We start from the raw sequence: 20,814 nt of genomic DNA on the forward strand, positions 1-20,814 counted from the left end.
TGTTGTTGGGTTTGTTGCAGCTCAAATTGTCATTGTCGTTGAGTGTGTAATAACATATGCTGCAAACCTTGACATTGGTTCTCCTTAGTTCAAGATTCCCATCTATGTGGACAGTGTCACAGAGTTGCAGATGATGTTGCACATCTATGTTTCTAATGGGAGTATCACCTAAACTAGTGTTTTTGTTCTGTATTCAATGAGAAGGTCGTCGATTAAAAGCTTTAAGTTTAGTTTTTATTTTTGCAGAAGTAGCAGCATCAAGTCCTACAACAGAAGTTGTAGGAAAAAGTGACTTTCTCCGCTTTAGTGTCAATGACTCTCTTACACTGGAGGCAGCATTTTTGAAGGTATTTCTCTGTCGAATTCTGCAAAATCTCGGCCTTAAGGTTAATCATGGTTAATCATGGTAACACCTTGCAGGTTCAAGGTTCAAACCTAAATATGCTTAATCTCTCAAAAAATAAAATCAATTATGAGTACACCTTGGATTTCAGTTAGGTATACAATGTGAGAAGGGCAGAAAACCAAAGGCATCAGAGTTTTTGTGATTTGGGCTTGGACTTTCACCATAAACTCACTTCCTAGTGGTGAAAGCTTCCTTTTTTTCTAAAAGTGGCACTTTGATGGATTTTTCTCCCTCAAAGATGCAAAAGGATTTGAGGTAAAGCAATTCTTGAATTGAGAAAGAGAAAGAAAGAGTTTTTTGGGAGCTGGAATGGCCAATTATGACACAATATGTGAATATTTATTGAGAGAGAGAGAGAGAGAGAGAGAGAGAGAGCGAGAGAGAGAGAGAGAGAGAGAGAGAGAGAGAGAGAGAGAGAGAGAGAAATGAAATGATATATTAACGTCCTCAAAAGGCCAAAATGACCTATGAGACCAAAAAGGTTACAACAATTGGTGGATCTGATACAATGTTTGTGTAAGAAAAGCTAAAACAACTAAACAACTAACTGAAACTGAAACAATAACTATGAGGAAAAGTAAGGTGCTAGCAGCTCCTAATGGATAACATCTGGGGAGGAAAACTCCAGCAACAAAGGTAAGCATCATATACATCACTATCCAAAGATGTCTCTCATCGGTTGATGGCGGATATCCTCAATGTCCTCCATGGTGAGTACTCTAACTGGACGTCTCCATGCCGTGCTAGTATGGTCCTGATGCTGTGATGTAGTCTCCCTCTCTATGTCTACGCAGCTCCAGCAAGTATAATCCGAGGCATCTCTCATCCTGGTATCTCATGACTCTGGAAAGTGGTCCCTCTCTGAACAGGCAGTGAAAACGGCCTCGTATCTCATAATATACTGGACAGTGACATATGTAATGTAACTCTGTCTCTGGCTCCATTTGGCACAACTGACAAATCCTGGCCTCAGCTGGTACTCCTCTGAATCTGCCAGTCTCATTCTCTAGCTGGTGTGAGGATGTGCGCATCTGACCAATAGCACACCGTACCCCATGAGAAAGATGAGTATCCATGTAGCTGGGTCTAATCACAAACCCATCCTTCGTGAGCTGGAGAAGATGATCTCTATAGAAAGCCAACTTCGTACCAAGCTCGTGTGTCGGTTGTATCCATGTCCTCCTAGTGTCTAGCTGAGTCAAGTCCTGCCTGATAAGTCTGGGAATCTTTGCCCGTGTGAGAGAGAGGGAGGGTGCATCCAGGGAGTACTGAAATGGAGGTAGCCTGTCCATACTAAAGCTATGCAGTTGGAACCAAGCTGTCATCTGTGCATACCAACATGATCCGTCTCCCTGTGATGCCAACTGTCATGAAGACTCCAGGGCTAAGCGAGCATATCTGTCTCTAGGGAGAGCCCAAGTGCTATGTATAAAGGAGACTGATTGAGTGAGTGCCTCTACTACCAATGGGGGGGCAGCCATCTCTGCACAGATAATATCATGTGGTATGGAGGCCTTGGCCCTAATCATTCGGGAAATCATAGAAACCAAGGGCCTCTCCATACATCTCCATCCATCAGTGCTACCAGCTCGGCTATGGTGATCCACCAAGGGTCCCCATATCTCCACTCCATACAGCATGGCTGAAGTGACCAAAGTAGCAAAGAGCCAGAGCTTTGTTCGAGGTTCCTGAAACTGAACCTGCGAATCCTCTCTAGTCTCCCCAATGCTGCATAAGCTTTGGTCAATCTGGTCTTCGTTGCTCTCCTCAAGGAAAATAGTGGGCCACTAAAAACCACACCACGGTAAGTAAATGCATTTGTATACTCCACTGTCTCTTGACCATATGTAAAGGTGGGTACTAACCTCCTAACCCACTGTGTGCTGTGGTGTTAAACACCATCACCTTGGTTTTACCAAGGTTAACAGACAATCCATTGTCCTGTGCAAACGTGTGCAATGCATCCAAATGACGCTGCATCCCCTCTGGAGAATTTGAGATCAGCACAATATCATCAGCATACAATAACAGCGGAATCCATGTCCCTGCTAGCCGTGCTCCTTTGTCACCCTCCCGCTCTACATAGTCCGAAACCTCATCCACATACATCCCAAATAAGGTGGGAGAAAGGGGGCAGCCCTGCTTCACCCCAATAGTGGAGTGAACCATCTCAGATATACCTTGAGTAGTACGTACCTGCCCCACAACTGTCCTGTATAAAGCCATGATTCCCCAAATCAGCTCTGTGGGCACTCCCATCTCCTGTAGTCTGCGCATCAGTCTGGCTCTCGGTACTGTGTCAAAAGCTTTGCGGAAATCCACAAAGCAACAATAAATCCTCCTGCCATATAATCTGCCCTCCTCAATAATAGCTCTGAGTGTCAAGATATGGTCAAGAGTGGAGAAACCTCTCCTGAACCTTGCCTGCCCTGATGCACGTATGTCCTCTCTCTCTGCCCATCTACTCAACTCCTGCTCAAAAATAGATGCATATAATCTAGCCAATGTGTGACCAATCATGATGGTACGATAATTCCCAGGAAGCATGGGATCCCTTGACTTGAAGATAGGCACAATCGTGGACATATTACAAGTCTCAGGAAAACCCTCACACATGGCTCGGTTAAACATCATAGCAATAAGCTCTGCAAGCATATCTCTGGCATGAATAAAGTGCTCTGCTACCAACCATCATGATCATATGCTCTCCCAGTCCTCATCCTGTCAATAGCTTTCCTTACCATCTCAGCAGTAAAGAAAGCACATGTTTCTGGGCATGGCTTCGATGGGTCTAGCAGGGGCGGCTGTCCTGGTGCTGTGTACAGGGATGTTGCATACTCACCCCTAATGGCTAGTGATGGTGAATGCTCATGGAATAGTCTCCATGCCTCGCTTGAGTCCTGACTCATAAATAACTGATACAAATCCCTCTCCTCTAACTGAGCAAGATAAGCCCTCTTCTTCCGTTGCACTAGGCGCCGGAAGGTAATCCGTGACTGTCTGTGAGTGGTAACACCCATGAGCACCTCTCTCTGTAATCTGATCCTCATCTCTCTTCACTCCTCATCATACCAGCTGTTCTGGGGCATGTTCCTAGATCGTCTCCGTGTAGGCTGACTATGGGGATATGCCTCTGATGCTGCAGCATGAAGCGTCTCTATCAATATCTGAGTGAGCTCATCTAATGGCCGTCCCGGCTCCTTGGCACATAAGCGTCTGTATATCTCATCCGTGTACACGGTGTCAGTCTCCCTCGTAAAGGTATAGCGAGTGTGTGTGGAGACCTGTCCCAATGGAGTTGTGCTGAACTGAAATGTGAGAGTGGACAAGATAGCATGATCCACTGCTACTCCAACCGGCCTAGTGCCTACCATAAAATCCTGAAAAGAGGGAATGAGATTGGGCTGAGCCATAACATAGTCCACTGCACTAGCACCATGCCGATGTGGAAAGCTAGTGAGAGAGAGAGAGAGAGAGAGAGAGAGAGAGAGAGAGAGAGAAAGTTGTATTAACGTCTTCAAAAGGCCAAAATGACCTATGAGACCAAAAGGTTACATCATATCCATGAGGTACATAATGTTGGGTACAAAATAGTAATAAAGAAAGATAACAAAAATCTAGAACTTCTAAATCTGATCTAGGTACATGAGGTGAGAGCTCTCATATCACCCTAATACATCCCTCATGGGCCACTGTGACATGGTGCTCAAGGTGGTAAAACTGAGCTGGCGCAAGGTCCGATGATGGGAGATGATGGCCCGGATCTTCCTGTGGTGGCGTGGCCGTGGGTGAGGGCCATGGGGTCTGGGGTGTCAAGCTCTGCATAGCTCAGTGGCTCTGTCGAGTGTCATACCTCTCGGCCGAGCTCCTACACTAGCCTGTGGTCTAGGTATGATGGGTTGATCGGCCCTCCGAGTGCTGGTATGGAAGAAGAAGTCAGTGAGAGCTCTCTGTGCTGGTCCTCGAGCAAGTACAGTTGATCTGGATCTCACTAAGGACTCCCTGTGTCTATGGAGCTCTAGAAGAAAAAGTCCCAGGCATCTCTGATCCGAGAAGTCCATGATCCTGGAAAGTGGTCCGAACCCATCTCGGAAGAGGTAGTGGAATCTCACGCGAATCTCATAGTACACGGGGCATCGGCATATGTAATGGTCCTTTGTCTCGGGCTCTGTGTGACAGAGCTGGCATATCCTGTCCTCTGGTGAGGCCGCCCTAGGCCCATATCTAGCAGTCTCCACTCTCAGTTGGTGGGACGAGGTGCGGATCTGGCTGATCGCACATCTCACCCCAAAGGATAGGTGTATGTCCATGTAGCGTGGACGGATGATGAACCCATCCTCTGTCAGGCATAGGAAGTGATCTCTATAGAAGGCCATCTTTGTCCCTAGTGGACGACTAGGTGAACTCCATGTCCTCTGAGTATCCAGTCTGACAATGTCCTTCCTGATAACCCTGTTCCGCTCTGTGCGGCTGAGAGCAAATGGCGGGGCCTCTATGCTGTATTGGAACGTCTACGGAAGACCCCAAGGGCCTATGAGACCAAAAGTAATACAATGGTACCATGGATATACCGAGCCATGGAAAACTGAAAGAAAAAGTAAAATGAAAACATTTGACAGTACATGTGATCTACGTATGATCCTGTGTAGAGTGAGATATGTTGTGATCAGCTAATGGCGATACCCGCCTCGCCTAGAACCGATATGATGGTGGAGTGAATGTTATGGGAGCGTGTCATGTCGGCGGAGAACCTCACAAATCTGTCTCTATGTGAATATTTATTTAGAGAGAGAGAGAGAGAGAGAGAGAGAGAGAGAGAGAGAGAGATAGAGAGAGAGAGAGAGAGAGAGAGATTTATTAAAGCCTACAAAAGAGCCGAAGGGTCTCTCAGACCAAAAAAGCTGTTACATGCGATCCATGAGTAAACTTGATGTCAAAACAATATGAAAACCGAAAAGATAGACAAGGTCAATGTAAGGTCTCCATGGACCATGCCCAAGGATCATCCAACCTAGAACCAAAACCCTAACGAGGTTTCATAGACGCAACATCGTTGGCTTCGCATGACCGTGATAGATTGTGGTTAGCGACTCTCCACCCAACCATAGAGTCCTCTAGACTCACCCTCTCGAGCCTGAGGTCTGATTGCTGTGAACATGGTTGGTACCGATGGCCCCAACCTAGTGTCCCATACTGGGCCAAACCACTCACCTTGCAGCTCCATGGCCATGAGGTCTTGCACGCCCTTGGTAGCTCTCCTGTCTATCGCGTGGATACCTTCATAACTCATAAGTGCTCCCAAGGTCACTTATATAGCAATAACGTAGCTATTATTTGCCATCGCTTTATTTATAAGATTTCCTACTTTATTTATAAGCTCTTATCTATTATTAGCCCTAGGCTATTAATTATAAGCTCTTAGCCAATCTAGACCTCATCCTGTTAGTGCCCTTAACCCACGTGTAAACCCTCCAGGTCCCCACACTCTAGCTAAGTCCTAACCTTAACTTGGGTTAGTGCATGTCCCTAGCCCTAATCCTAGGCCTATTGGGATGTAACATACTTCTTTCCCTCCTCTTGTTTAGTTCACATCCTCGTGCATGCATAAGGAGACAAGCCTATGTAAGCAAATCCTTGGATATGGACATCCGTCCATAGCATCCACTCAAGTCTACTGCCTCTTACCTAGGCCAATGTAAGACTCCTCTTGTAGACCTTGCTACAAAGATCCAATTACTCATTGTCAATCCAACTCTCAATCTTACACTCTACCATAACAACCCTAGCACAGACCCACATCACAACTCAACTATCATACCAAATTGCATCCTGCATTAGGTGTCGGCAACACTAGTCCACTTTGAAGGAGATAGCACAGGCGGAAGTATAAACAATAAACATATGAGAGAGTGCAAAGGAGATTGAGAGAGTTGGACAAGATCACCTTTTATAACAGCAGTAAAGCTTTACAATGGCAATGGCCAGCAACTGAGTGTTGAACTATGTGCAAGGGAAATGATTGAATGAGTGAATAATGGGGAACTCCGTATATAGTGAAGTAGGGACCTGGCCGACTGGCCTTGGACAAATAAATAGGAGAAAATCCAGTAAAATCCTAGATAAATAGTAAATCCCCAAAACACTGAGATGCACAATTCTAACACCCCCTCTGCAACTCATAGTGTGCAAGAGTTGGAAGAAGATAAGTCGATGAAGATGCAACCATGGACCCTCCAGCACCGCGAATACTGCAATCACCTCGGAGAGAGCATCCACCAACCTGTTTCCTCGAAACAAGATGCCACCACGAACAGCAAGGAACTTTGCTTGGCCACGAATTCCTACACAAGTGTGCAGTGAACTCCAAGAATAGATGATGAGCTGCTGGACACACCGCGCCCATAATCCCCAACAGTGGACGGAACACATCACGTCCCAAAAGCCTCGAACAATGAACTTGGAATAGATCCAATTCATAATCTCTGCTGTACCAAAGATAACCATGTCTTGCCAGATGTCTAATGGTTGGAACTCCGAATCACGGTCCCCATGCACCAGTAAGTGGAGCTGTAATCAGCCCCCTCTCCCGCCCACAAGCCTCTTCTGGCTGGCAGCACATGGGGGGAAACTGCATGTGCACTAGCGAAGCACACCATCTTGGGTCTCTTGAGCCGGAAGTGCCTTGGCCTTGGGAGCCCTAGAAGTGGTACTAGAATCTGTATCACTATCCTGTGTCGTGTCTTTGCCTTTTCTTTGAGATGAAGGCTTGCCCTTGGTCTCGATTCTCCCAGTCTTGTAATTCCACAGCAAATTTATCCTCTTGATCTTGAGTCCACTGCCTAGAGTTTTGAGGACACTCGGGCTTCCTTTCAGTGCCCTGAACAATGTCCCACAAACCCTTGTGGATGAACCAGATCCGCATCTAAAGCTTCCAATGAGCATAGTTGGGTCCTTTCAACTTGTCATCCTTGTTCGTAAGGGGGGGAGCCATATCCACAGCAACAAAGAACAAATCTCAGCTCTCAAACACTTCTCTCAAATGCTTTCCAACGAAGCGAGGCACTAGGAACCATCAGCCCCCTCTCAAATCTGAGAGAGAAGGAGGCTGGACAGCAGCAAAACAGTCCAAGAAACCACCGGGAACCTCCTACCAGAAGGGCAGGGACTTGTGGAGGAAGAAGAGAATGTAGGGCCACTTGTCTAGCAGCACCAAATGCAAAGAACTCATAAAAAACAGATGCCGGTGCAGAAAACACAGCCACAACTCCACCTTTTGCCTCTGTAGAAGAAAATGCAGCCAAGTAAATTGGCCGGCTTGCCTTTGTAGGAGAAAACGCAGCCTCTAAAACTGGCTGGCAGCAAACAGCAGGCTGGCTGGACCTGAAAATGCAGCACAGTTGGGAAACGCAGCCACTTGTTGTCACAGATCTGCAGCCGGGAGAGATATGGAGAAAAACGCACAGCAAAAGGAGGGAAAGGTGGGCAGATTTTCAGAGTTTGGAGTAGCCTGGACCTAAGCGTATGATACCATGAAAGAGATAGCATAGGCGGAAGCATAAACAGTAAACATATGAGAGAGTGCAAAGGAGATTGAGAGAGTTGGACAAGATCACCTTTTATAACAGCAGTAAAGCTTTGCAATGGCAATGGCCAGCAACTGAGTGTTGAACTATGTGCAAGGGAAATGGATGAATGAGTGAATAATGGGGAACTCCTTATATAGTGAAGTAGGGATGGTCGACTGGCCCTGGACAAATAAATAGAAGAAAATCCAGTAAAATCCCAGATAAATAGTAAAGCCCCAAAACAGTGAGATGCACAATTCTAACAAACTTAATGCAAAAACAAGTCCTAGTGTCATGCACTTCTAGTACCATAAGATCTCCCAAGTCCAAACCTCATCGAAGAGACTGATCGGAAATTGTGTTTTTATACATATCTAGTAGATACTCATGTCTACTTTAGTGCAAGCATAAAACTCTCCATCAATTTTTGTGTATGTCCTATGTCCTCAAACGGCCTGAAGTCACTACTTTTAATCCCACCAAATTGGAATGAACTTAAGGTTACCAAAGGTCTACACAATCCTATTAATAGAGATCTTGAAGGACAATGGCTATAACATCTTCCACTCCTAACATGTCCATGGGTTACACCCCATTAAATAGGTGGAAAATCCACATGACTCCAAAGTCTTGGGACCATCACCAACCTTCTTAAGGGGGTGAGCTCGTGGTTGTCTCAAGGAAAGTCGATGCTGCACTTCGGTTTCTACCAGAGGTCGGTTTCAATGGGGCACAAGGTTGTGTGTAACCTCTATGCTAAGAGGTCCAGAGGATTGGCAGATTGGACATGCATACGTACAAGCCATGTGTTGGGTATAAAGTCCCAGTTTCGCCTCCGGACCTTGATCATCGCGTAGCTCTTTTCGAGAGCTTCGCGGCCATATATTTACTTGTACATTTGGCCCCCATTTGGGCCTTGTAACGGCATTCTTTGTATTTGGTCCGCCGGGCGCCCCATAAGTTGGGCGCCCGCCCATACCCTTGTATCACTATAAATACGAGGTCTCCCTTGAGCCTCAACAAGACAATCAAGATATTCTTGAGCATTGTGTGAGTTCTCTCTCTCTCTCTCACTCTTCTCTATCTCCTCTGCACTTCCTTGGCTGCAAGCTCTTGTGTTTGAGTCATTCTCTTCCAACAACTGGTATCAGAGCCATGGAGGGAAGCTGTATGCAGAAGCTATGGAGTTAGAGGTGTCTTCCACCAATTGACTACGGGATCGTCTGCGTTTTTCGCGTCAAACACCTCCCTTCTATCATCAATCTGGTGCGTTTTTTTTTTTTAGAGTGCTGCTCTTTTCTTTTTAACGCAGGAGCCTCTTTTGTGGTTTTTTCTTGCTCTTCCCCTCTCCTGCGTTTTCTGCTCCACCCCTGCTGCCCTTCTGCTGCGTTTTCCTCTCCCTTGCTGCCCCCCTTTGCTGCGTTTCTGCTGCTGCGCTGCTGCAATCAGCAGCGTTTGCTGCCTTGTTCTCTGCCTTCTGTACGGCTGCCATCAGCAGCAGCCAACGCTGCTGCCAGCAGTCTCACGACCACCAGCAGCAGCTAGGGCTGCAGCCAGCAGCCCCACGACCACCAGCAGCAGCCAACGCTGCAGCCAGCAGCCCCAAGGCCACCAGCAAGCAGTCCGGGCTGCAGCCAGCAGCCCCACGGCCACTAGCAGCAGCCGACGTTGCCTCCAGCAGCCAGGATCTACGAGCAACCCCCAAAAGACAGCAACATACTGCCCCTCGGGTTTACATCGACATTCGGTGATACTCTTCCGCCGTCTCCTTCACTTGAAGTTGTTTCATCAATCTACGAGCATCCTACATTCAACCCATATCTGGTACATAACATCTTGCTATTGCTTACTTTCTGAAGTGTCAGTTTGATAAGTCATGGCGTCTACAAGTGATCTTAAGGGTCTACTAGAGATTAAGAAGTTTGCAGGCACTGGGTTTGATCTTTGGAAGGTGAGGATTCAGAATATCCTCTATCTGCGGGAATGTGATACTGCACTTGAGCAGTTCAAACCCGCTGCTATGACAGATGATGAATGGGGAATCCTGAACAGAAAGGCCGTTGCCTATCTCCAGATGGCTGTTGCTGATGAGGTTCTTGTAGACCTCAAAGGGCTGACAACAGCCTATGCCGTCTGGGAGAAGCTGAGAAGCACCTATGAGATCACCACGCCAGTGAACCAGGTACATCTCATCAGGAAACTCATGAATATGCAACTTGATGATTCTAAGAATGCAGTAGAGCATATTACTACTTTCACAGGGGTGCTTAATCAGATGCAGGATTCTGGATTGCCTGCTTTTGATGATAAGTTGAAAGCTATTTTTTTGCTCACTACTTTGCCTGACTCTTGGGAAACACTTGTGGTGTCACTTGGGACAAATCCCAACCTAACTTTTGATGGAGTCAGGGGTGCTATTCTCAATGAAGATATCCGGAGGAAGACCTCAGAGACTAGCGGTTCTGCAAATGTCTCACGAGGGAGGACGACCAAACGGGGAAATACTACTACAAATTCAAAGGGTAGAAGCAAGAGCAAGGGCCAGCAGTCTGATGTTACATGCTACCAGTGTGGTCGTAAAGGCCACAAGAAGCCAGATTGCAAGTTTTATAAGATGGAGCAAGACCGGAAGAAGAAATCCAATCATTCAAATGACAAAAAGAAGGAAAAAGAGAGTAATTCCAGCAAAGCAGAAGAGTTCGAAAAGGACAAGAGCAAGGCCAATGTGGCCTCTGGTGTTGTCATAGAGGAACTGTCTGACTCAGATGATGTGCTATGTGTTTTTTCTGCTAATGCTCTTGATGTTCATAACTTGCATGTCACAGAACCAGATGTTATTCATGCCTTGATGTATGAATCTGATGTGCTTTCACAGACTTGGATTATTGACACGGGTGCCTCTTTTCATGTAACTCCTATCAAGGAGTGTTTTGCAACTTTCACTGCAGGCTCCCGAGGAAAGGTGTTCTTGGGGAATGATCATGCTTGCAATATTGAAGGTATGGGCACCGTGAATTTGACTTTGCAGGATGGTAGTGAGTTTGTGCTGCCAAATGTGAGGTATGTGCCTGGTTTGAAAACCAGTCTCCTGTCTGTGGGCCAGCTTGATGCCTTGGGATACACGGCCATATTTGGAAATGGCACATGGAAATTGACCAAAGGCACAAGGCTGATTACAAAAGGATGCAAGAAAGGAACATTATATAGCCTTCATGGTCAGGCTTTGTCTGGTAAGTTTATTGCTTTTGCAGAGGTACGCTCCCACATGGAGCTTTGGCATAAGAGACTTGGCCACATGAGCCATAAGGGTCTCTCCATTTTGTCCTCTTTGAACAAATTTGATGCAAAAGGAAGCAAGCTTGATTTTTGTAATGATTGCTTGTATGGGAAACAGAATAGGAGTTCTTACTCCTCTCGTGCCTCTCGCAAGGCTGAAAAGTTGGACTTGGTCCACTCTGACATATGCAGCATGCCCATTAAATCTAAAGGTGGTTCAAAGTACTTTGTGTCTTTTGTGGATGATCACTCACGAAAAGTATGGATCACTTTGTTGAAATCTAAGGATGATGCTTTTGCTGCATTTCAAAAGTTTTATGCATTTGTTCATACTCAAACTGGAGTGAAGATTAAATGCTTACGCACTGACAATGGGGGTGAGTTTGTTAGTACTAAATTTCAGAAATTTTGTGATGATAATGGCATTAAGAGGGAACTTACACCCCCTTATAGCCCCTCTTCAAATGGTGTGGCTGAAAGGTATAATCGTACACTGTGTGAAAGAATTCGATGCATGCTGTCCACAGCTAATCTCTCTCAGGATTTTTGGGGAGAAGCCTTGAAAACTGCAGTTCATGTTTGCAATCGATCTCCACACACAGCTTTGAAAGGTGGAATCCCTGAGGAGGTTTGGTCTGGCAAACCATCCTCATATGACCACTTACGCATCTTTGGTTGTGATGCATATGTGCATATCCGCAAGGAAGACCGGAACAAGCTTGATGCCAAGTCCGAGAAGGGCACCTTCGTTGGCTACGGTGATGAAGGTGAGATGGGCTACCGTGTGTGGTTGCCATCAACCAACAAAGTGGTTCGCAGCCGGGATGTTGTATTTTATGAGGCAAAGCTGCTCCGTAATGTTTGTGCCTCTCATGGTGATCAGAAAAAGGTCAAATTTCAGCAAGGGCAGCCACCCATTGATGCTGAAAATGAGCCCCAGGATGCTTCACACAGGGCTGAACATAATGAGTCCGTGATATTTGAGCCAGAAGAGGTTGGACAGCCGCTTCATGCTCCTGGAGGTGTAGGGCAGCAACCCCTATATGCTGAAAATCAGGCTGATCGTGAAAACCCGCAGCCTTTTGATGCTGAAATTATGATTCCTCCCGATATTGACCCCCAACCAGCCAATGATCATTGGGTACGGAGGTCTACTCGTTTTCGGAGGGAACCTCAGCGTTTTGATCCCTCTTTACAACATGTTTTGCTTACAGATGAGGGTGAGCCTCTTACTTTCAAAGAGGCTAAGTCTTGTGAACTCCGAAACAAGTGGGAGCATGCTATGCAGGAGGAGATTAAGTCTCTACATGCAAATGACACTTGGGACTTGGTTGAGTTGCCCAAAGGAAGGAAGGCTATTCCTAACAAGTGGGTGTACAAAGTCAAGACAGTTGACGGCCAGCCTAAGTATAAAGCCCGCCTTGTTGCTAAGGGCTATGCTCAGAAGGAAGGGATTGATTTTCAGGAGGTCTTCTCTCCTGTGGTCAAAATGACCACCCTTCGTGTTTTGTTTGCTCTCACTGCTGTTTTGGATTTAGAACTGTATCAGATGGATGTAAAGACAGCTTTCTTACATGGTGATTTAGATGAAGAGCTGTATATGAAGCAGCCTGAAGGCTTTGTCATTCCTGGCAAAGAACATCTGGTTTGTAAGCTGAAGCGTAGTCTCTATGGGCTGAAACAAGCCCCGAGGCAGTGGTACAAAAAGTTTGATGCTTTCATGCTTAACCAGAAGTTTAATCGTAGCCATGCAGATCATTGCTTGTATACTAAAACTGATGCAGATGGCAGCCCAGTGATACTTGTGCTGTATGTTGATGACATGCTTCTTGCCGGGAAGAATAAGAGCATTTTGGAAACTCTTAAGGACCAGCTGAAGTCAGCTTTTGCTATGAAGGACTTGGGTTCAGCTGAACATATTTTGGGTCTTCGGATTAGACGGGACAGAGCACAGAAGTTGCTTTTCCTCTCGCAGGAGAAGTATATCCAGAAAGTCCTTGATAGATTTAACATGGCTGATTCTAAGCCTTTGGGTGCTCCATTGCAGCCCTATGTTAAACTATCCAAGGATGATTGCCCAAAAGATGATGATGCAGCCAGTACTATGCGTGGGATCCCTTATGCTTCTGCTTGTGGATCTCTTATGTATGCTATGGTTGCTACACGGCCAAACATTGCTCATTCAGTGGGAGTAGTCAGTCGTTTTATGTCCAACCCGGGCAAAGCACATTGGGATGCTATAAAGTCTATTTTGAGGTACTTGAAGGGGACACAGAAGAAATGCCTTATGTATGGTAAAGGTCCACTTGAGGTGCAGGGTTATTGTGATTCAGACATGGCAGGTGATTCTGATACCCGCAAGTCTACTAGTGGGTACATCTATACTCTTGCAGGTGGTGCTGTTTCTTGGTGCTCTAGACTCCAGAGGATAGTAGCACTTTCTACTACTGAGGCCGAGTACATCTCCGTCACAGAGGCTTCTAAGGAGGCCATTTGGTTAGCACGCCTTGTCACAGAGTTTGGATTGCCAGAGAGGGCTCCGGTCCTTGGTTGTGATAGCCAGAGTGCCATATACCTGGCTAAGAATGCCATGTTTCATGCTCGTACCAAACACATTGATGTACGGTACCACTTCATCAGACAGGTGCTAGATGATGGTTTGGTCAGTTTGGTCAAGATTGGCACTCATGAGAACCCTGCAGATGCTCTCACCAAAAGTTTGCCAAAAGCACAGCTTGATATGTGTCTACAGCGGGTGGGAGTTACATAGCTTAGAGGAGCTTCACTGGCCCTTTAAGTGGGAGGTTGTTGGGTATAAAGTCCCAGTTTCGCCTCCGGACCTTGATCATCGCGTAGCTCTTTTCGAGAGCTTCGCGGCCATATATTTACTTGTACATTTGGCCCCCATTTGGGCCTTGTAACGGCATTCTTTGTATTTGGTCCGCCGGGCGCCCCATAAGTTGGGCGCCCGCCCATACCCTTGTATCACTATAAATACGAGGTCTCCCTTGAGCCTCAACAAGACAATCAAGATATTCTTGAGCATTGTGTGAGTTCTCTCTCTCTCTCTCTCACTCTTCTCTATCTCCTCTGCACTTCCTTGGCTGCAAGCTCTTGTGTTTGAGTCATTCTCTTCCAACACCATGAATGGCCATGATGTATTCAGTTGAACTCTTCCATTGAATTTGAATAAAGAAATACCGAAAGGGGCACCAAGCTTTGGGGCCAACAGGTGTCGTTGTTCTTTTTGTGTAGGAGCACTCTAGCTCCCTTTTTATCTGTCTTATTTGCTGGATTACAACTGTGTTTGGGTGACTGCTAGTCTACCGCACTTTGGTTTCTTCCTGAGGCCGGTTTCAAGGTTCCGTTGCCGGGACCATCACCAACTTTCTTAAGGGGGTGAGCTCGTGGTTGTCTCAAGGAAAGTCGATGAAAATTTCAGCAAGATGTCAGACTATGAGAATGACTATGACTATGATGATGATGAAGTGCAGGAGACCACTCCTGAGAGGACTGAATCTGAGGATGTAATTGCAGGAGAACAGGCTGTAGAAGATGCACATTATGAGGATGTAACTCAGCTAGAAGATATGCCAAGTAAAGAGGAAGATGATGCCCAATTCAAAGCCCGTTTCACAGGGGCAGTGGATGTGCTTATGGAGCTCACACAAAGTGAGAAGTTTGCTGAATTTATGAGGGCCCCTTATGAGCCTAAGAAGAAGAAGAAGAAGGTGCGTTCTAGGAACCCACCTCAGGGCAATAGTGGTGCCTTCCCACAGGATCCTGCTTTTGGACAATTTTCCAACATGCAGAACACTTATGGTGAAAACCCACAGAATTCCTTTTTCGGGTAGCCACCTATTCTGTAGCAATCTATGCATCCAAGCTATTTTGGCGGTGGTTCTGTGTTCCAATATATGACTAGGGGTTACCCTCAAGGAGGCATGGGAATGCAAGGGAATTTTGGAGCTAGTTTTTAGCCTGGCATGCAAGGCAACATGTATGGTGGTATGCAGCCCGGAATGTAAGGGAATATGTATGGGGGCATGCAGCCTGGAATGCAAGGAAACGTGTATGGGGGCATGCAGCCCAGTATGCATAGTGGTATGTTTTGTAACATGGGAGGATCAGCAGGATTGCAAGGTGTGGGAACTGGCAATGTTGACCCTAGTATGGGCATGAATGCAAGGGGTAGCAATCTTGTGAAGCCACTTCCTTACGATAATCTAACGTCTATGGGTAAGGTGAAGGATTATAAGGAAGGGGGAGCTGTAGTGAAATTTGACACATTCAATGGGGCCAAAGACAGGCTCAAGGCTCTTACCTTTTTACAGCAGTTTGATGCTGCTTTTTCTGGTGGAAATTACACGGAGTCCTCGAAAGTGAGAAAAGCTGCGACTTTTCTCAAGGGCAATGCATTGCATTGGTGGTCCACTCTTCTTTTGCAGGGCATAGCACCATCTACTTGGGTACAATTTAAACAGGTGTTCTCTTCCATGTGGCTCACATCTACATTTGAGGTGGATGTAATGACAGCATGGCATAAGTTGGATGCATCGAAATTTGAGAATCTTGAGGATTATAACAAGAAGTTTTGGGAAGCTTTACTCCCAGTTACTTCTTATCGTGCAGTGCCATTGTCTGAGCAGGTTGAGAAGTATTGTTGTGGGTTGCCCAAGGAAGTGCGTGACTCGAGTAACAAATATGTTACAGATGATAGAGAATGCCATGACGGCAAGTGCGTTACTCACTAGGGTTTCAACTGGATTTAAGGGCAGCAAAAGCATTGGCAAGAAAACTGAGAAGTCAGGGCATGCATCTCATGGTGCAATAGTGCCTGCAGAGAAGCGGCATAAGATGTTACCAATGCCCAAGAGAACTCCTGAGGAGAAGCAAGCTTTGTTGGATGCCAAGAAATGCTTTTTCTGTACCGAAGAGGGACATATGTCTTTCAATCGTCCCAAGCGTAAGTCTGTCACGTGCACACCATTTAGGTGTACAGTGACATGGCATCATTTTAGCATCATTAGCATCATTAGCATCATCAGGAGTCATCAGGTATTTTACAGGCATTTATGCAATTTTATAGGCATTTATGAGGCAGCCGACTAGCATTATTGGTATTTTATGGGAGATATGAGCCTTACAGTACTGGCCGACTGCAGCCAAGCTGGCCGACCAGCCCCCTCACCCATATATATATAGGCACCTCTCCATTCATCTGGCTCATCATGCGTTTTCAGCCTCTTATCTCAGCATATAGGTCAGCGCATATCAGTTCAGAAGCATTCAGCCCAGTGTTCTCCAACGCATCTCCTCCAGGAAGCTTTGGGAGCAGCATATCCAGCCAACGCATCAGCATATTCAGCAACGCATCATCATCAGCATTCAGTACTTCATCTTCAGCAAACGCATCTATTCTCCTCAGCGTTTCCTTCCCAGGTAACAGGAGTACATCTGCGTTTCATCATCAGGTCAGCATAGCATCTGTTCCAAAGCATCCCTTCAGCGTTTCCTTCCCAGGAGACAAGGGAAAGATAGTGGACAGCAGTACATTCAGCATATCAGAATATTCAGCATATAGGCAGCATATTCAGTAGTATAGATCCATTTGGATCTCATTGTAACCGCATTCATCATCTAATATAGCTGCTTTGCATTGACACATATTTGTCTATCTCTTAAACATCATTAAGTGCAGTTTAGTTAGACTAAGGTTGTGATTACTACGGTCTTAAGCTCTCACATGTCACAAAGTCCAACAAGGACTCTGCAACTAAAGGGGAGCCCAAGTCTAAGAAAGCAAAGCCTTCTGCAGGGTTAGTTCCTGATCTTGTTGGGAAACAGCCAGGTGGTGAGAGGAGACTAAGTTGTGCAGAGCATGGGGCAAAGTTAGAGATCAGAATGCTTTGATTTTTTTTGACACAGGTGCTAGAGCCAACTTTATCTCCCCAGATTTGGCTGGCAGATTGGGGATCCGTGTAGAGGAGATGGGGCCTTTGTATGAGGCTAATATGGTTTGTCGTGGATATGCAGAACCCATTACTCCTATTATTGGGAAGCTGAGGCTTCATGTGCAGGGTTATGTGGACAGTGAGGAATTCTATATCATGCCACTTGATGGGTGTGATGTTTTGATGGATTTTATATTTGATCTTCCGAGGACACAAACGGGGAATGATGGCATTTGGACTATCATATGCAGGTTCAGTAAGCAGGCTCGTTTCATTCTTGTGCGTAAGAAGATCAAAGTTGATCACATGGTGAAGTTGTTCATGGCGAATATCTTCAAGTATCATGGCATGCCTTCGTCTATCATTAGTGACCGTGGTCCATGGATGACGAGTTTATTTTGGAGACGGTTGCTTGACAACATGGGTCAACTCTCAAGTTTTCATCATCGTTTCATCCGCAGACAGATGGGCAGTCGGAAGAGGCTAATTCCACAGTGTTAGATCTTCTCAAGTGCTATGTGTCAGAGCACAAGCAACAATGGGAAAAGTATCTTTCTTTGGTGGAGTTCGCTTATAACAACACCATCGATACCTCCATGGGCAAGGCGCCTTTTGAGATTGTGGAAGGAGGGAAGAAGGTACCACCCATTTTGCACACAAAGGATAAGATCTTTCAGGCTGACCAGTATGTGGAGAAGATGGATGAAGCTTATAGGAGAGTTAAGTTGGCACTCCAAAAAACTCAACAAAAGCAAAAGAAGGCAGCAGACCGTCACATGCGTGCATTAGAGTTTGCATTGGGTGACTGGGTTCTTTTGTGATTTGAGAAAGCTAGGCTCAAGAAGATGAAGGGTAAAGAGCGCTTATTCCCTAAGTTGAGCATGCGCTACTATGGACCTTTTCAGGTATTGGAAAAGATCGGTGAGGTGGCCTATTGTTTGAAGCTACCAAATCACTGGGGGATTCACAATGCATTTCATGTGAGTCTACGTAGACCTTTCCGTGGGGATGTGCCTGAGGATGTATCAGATGAGGCTCAGCTGAAAGTGGAGGAACTTGATGAGGTTCTTATTTCCGAGCAGATACTGGCACATAAGGAAAGAAAGGTACGAGGTAAAGTTTCCCGTCGCTATCTTGTGAAGTCCAAGAACTATTCACCGATGGATGTGAAGTGAATGGAGGAGGGTGACTTAGCAGATTCACCTCAAGTATTGCAGCTTTATCTTGATGACTTTGAGTTGGAGCTGACTCTTGCTATGCCTCATTTAGGTTGAGCAGAGCATATGTCTGGAGCATTGCCTGATGCTCAAGAGGGGGGTAGGACCTCCGCTCCCTTGATACAGACATGCTCAGATGTCATCTAGAGGTCGCTTGGTGCAGCTTCTGTCTCACCCAAAGGTATTGACAGCTGACAATACATCTGCTTATGGGACTTCTATGATATATGTGTACTAGTCACATTGGATGTTATGGTTAATGTCTTGCTATATCACCAGAATGCAATCGAGGACGCTTGCCATTTTTCAAGAGGGGGGTATGTCACGACCCTATGAATTTGTGCAGCGGAGGTGTGAGCATGGTGGACAGTGCGCAGGACACAACATTGGTTATATGTTCACACTTGGGACACTTATTAAAGGTTCTTTTTATTACCCCATGTGGAGGGGGATAAAACCGAAGGAAGGGACAAAGGTTTAAAACCTTTAAAAAAAAGAAAACCCTTTTAAAATGAATCGTGGCTTTTTAGGGGAGCCCATGCTGTTTTGGGGGGGGGGGGGGGGGGGGTTCGTTGAAGAACGGGCTGTTCGGCTGGGCGCACACGACTGCACAGGGAACTCACTCTCTCACGCTTGTGTGAAGGGTGGGGCAGGAGAGACAGAGCAACACGACTGGCTGGTTCTCTCCTTGGATACACAGCCAGGTACAGCTGCAGGAGATGGGCTGGATTGCAGGAGGCGAATTGGTCAGCAGGGACTTTTCCTTGTAGGCGGCTGCAGGACAGCAGGCGCATAGAGCTGGGCGTGCTTTTTCTCTTTCCCTTGCCTACAAGCGGGCTGGACTGTAGGCTTCTCCCACGCTTCTCTCTCTTTTTCACTCTCTTTTGGAAGACACTTGACAGTAGGAGGAGCAAGAGGAAGGCAGTGGACTGCTACTGTGTAGAGACAGCCGGCTACTATTTATTTTCTCTTCTTTCCGTCTCTCTTTTCATTGGCTCGTGACTATCTCAGAGTTGTTTCTTTGGCCCTTTGTGAGAGGAAGGGTTTGGCAGTTCAGAGGGTGGAAACAAGGCAAGTTTTTGGACTGTTTTGGAAGGGTTCATGGACTGTTTTATGGCTGAGTTTTTGGCTATGTGCATGGGCCAGTTAGATGCGTATTCAAGGCCTCATGGATGCACTATCGTGGCTGATTAGAGGTGAATAATATTGTGGTGTTTTCTGAGGATTGGCAGATTGGACATGCACACGTACAAGCCATGAATGGCCATGATGTATTCAGTTGAACTCTTCCATTGAATTTGAATAAAGAAATATTGAAAGGGGCGCCAACCTTTGGGGCCAACAGGTGTTGTTGTTCTTTTTGTGTAGGAGCACTCTAGCTCCCTTTTTATTTGTCTTATTTGCTGGATTACAACTGTGTTTGGGTGACTACTAGTCTACCGCACTTTGGTTTCTACCGCACTTTGGTTTCTACCAGAGGTCGGTTTCAATGGGGCACAAGGCTGTGTGTAACCTCTATGCTAAGAGGTCCAGAGGATTGGCAGATTGGACATGCATACGTACAATCCATGAATGGCCATGATGTATTCAGTTGAACTCTTCCATTGAATTTGAATAAAGAAATACCGAAAGGGGCGCCAAGCTTTGGGGCCAACAGGTGTCGTTCTTTTTGTGTAGGAGCACTCTAGCTCCCTTTTTATCTGTCTTATTTGCTGGATTATAACTGTGTTTGGGTGATTGCTAGTCTACCGCACTTTGGTTTCTACCAGTGGCCGGTTTCAATAATCCTTGATTAGGACTTCATTTAGAAAATCATCAACAGTAGCATCATCATCATTATCAGCATCATCAGTATCATCATCAGCATAACAGGACATGGGAACCCAGTCGGCAGCCATCAGGGGCATTCAGGCAGGAGTCGGCAGCCCATAGGGGACTCTGGCAATAGCCGGCAACATCAGTGTGTGAATGGCCAACAGTGTGGGCAAGAGTGGGAAGTTAGCGCAACAATTTAATATATATAAAATATGCATTTATTTGTCCAAGAACTGGCCGACAACAGGCAGTTGTGCTGGCCGACTGTTGCACGCGCAGAAGTCTTGCTGTACTGATCTACAGCCCACGAGAATGTGAAGGAGTGGGTGATCTCTTTGATTAAGACTTTTGATTTTCAGCTGCATACTTCTTTGTTGGTTGCTCATCCCCTTTCTTCATTTGCCCGAGTCTTCTTAGATAGTTGCTAAAAAATTCTCATCAAGTCGAGATCTTGGAGAATAGTATCCAAATTGGTCATAGTTTCTTTGACCATGTGGGTTCCTGGGTCTTCTTGGGTTTGCTTTCGACTTTTGGTGGCTTGGTTCTCTTCTTGGTGGTGAGTGCTTCCCATTGCTTGAAGA

General features: G+C 46.0%; 1 protein-coding gene across 1 annotated transcript in view; it reads left to right on the forward strand.

Annotated features, from left to right (window-relative positions):
• SGR2 (shoot gravitropism 2 (SGR2)) overlaps positions 1-20,814 on the forward strand; it is a 166,948-nt gene that overhangs the window by 1,337 nt on the left and 144,797 nt on the right. Inside the window, exon 2 of the mRNA XM_086823869.1 lies at positions 247-347. Coding sequence (XP_086679995.1) covers positions 247-347 — 101 coding nt within the window. The remainder of the gene's footprint in view (positions 1-246; positions 348-20,814) is intronic.

This window comes from Cibotium barometz, chromosome 30 (genome assembly GCF_041138505.1).
Source record: "Cibotium barometz isolate CiBa-2024 chromosome 30, ASM4113850v1, whole genome shotgun sequence".
Classification (NCBI taxonomy): Eukaryota; Viridiplantae; Streptophyta; class Polypodiopsida; order Cyatheales; family Cibotiaceae; genus Cibotium; species Cibotium barometz.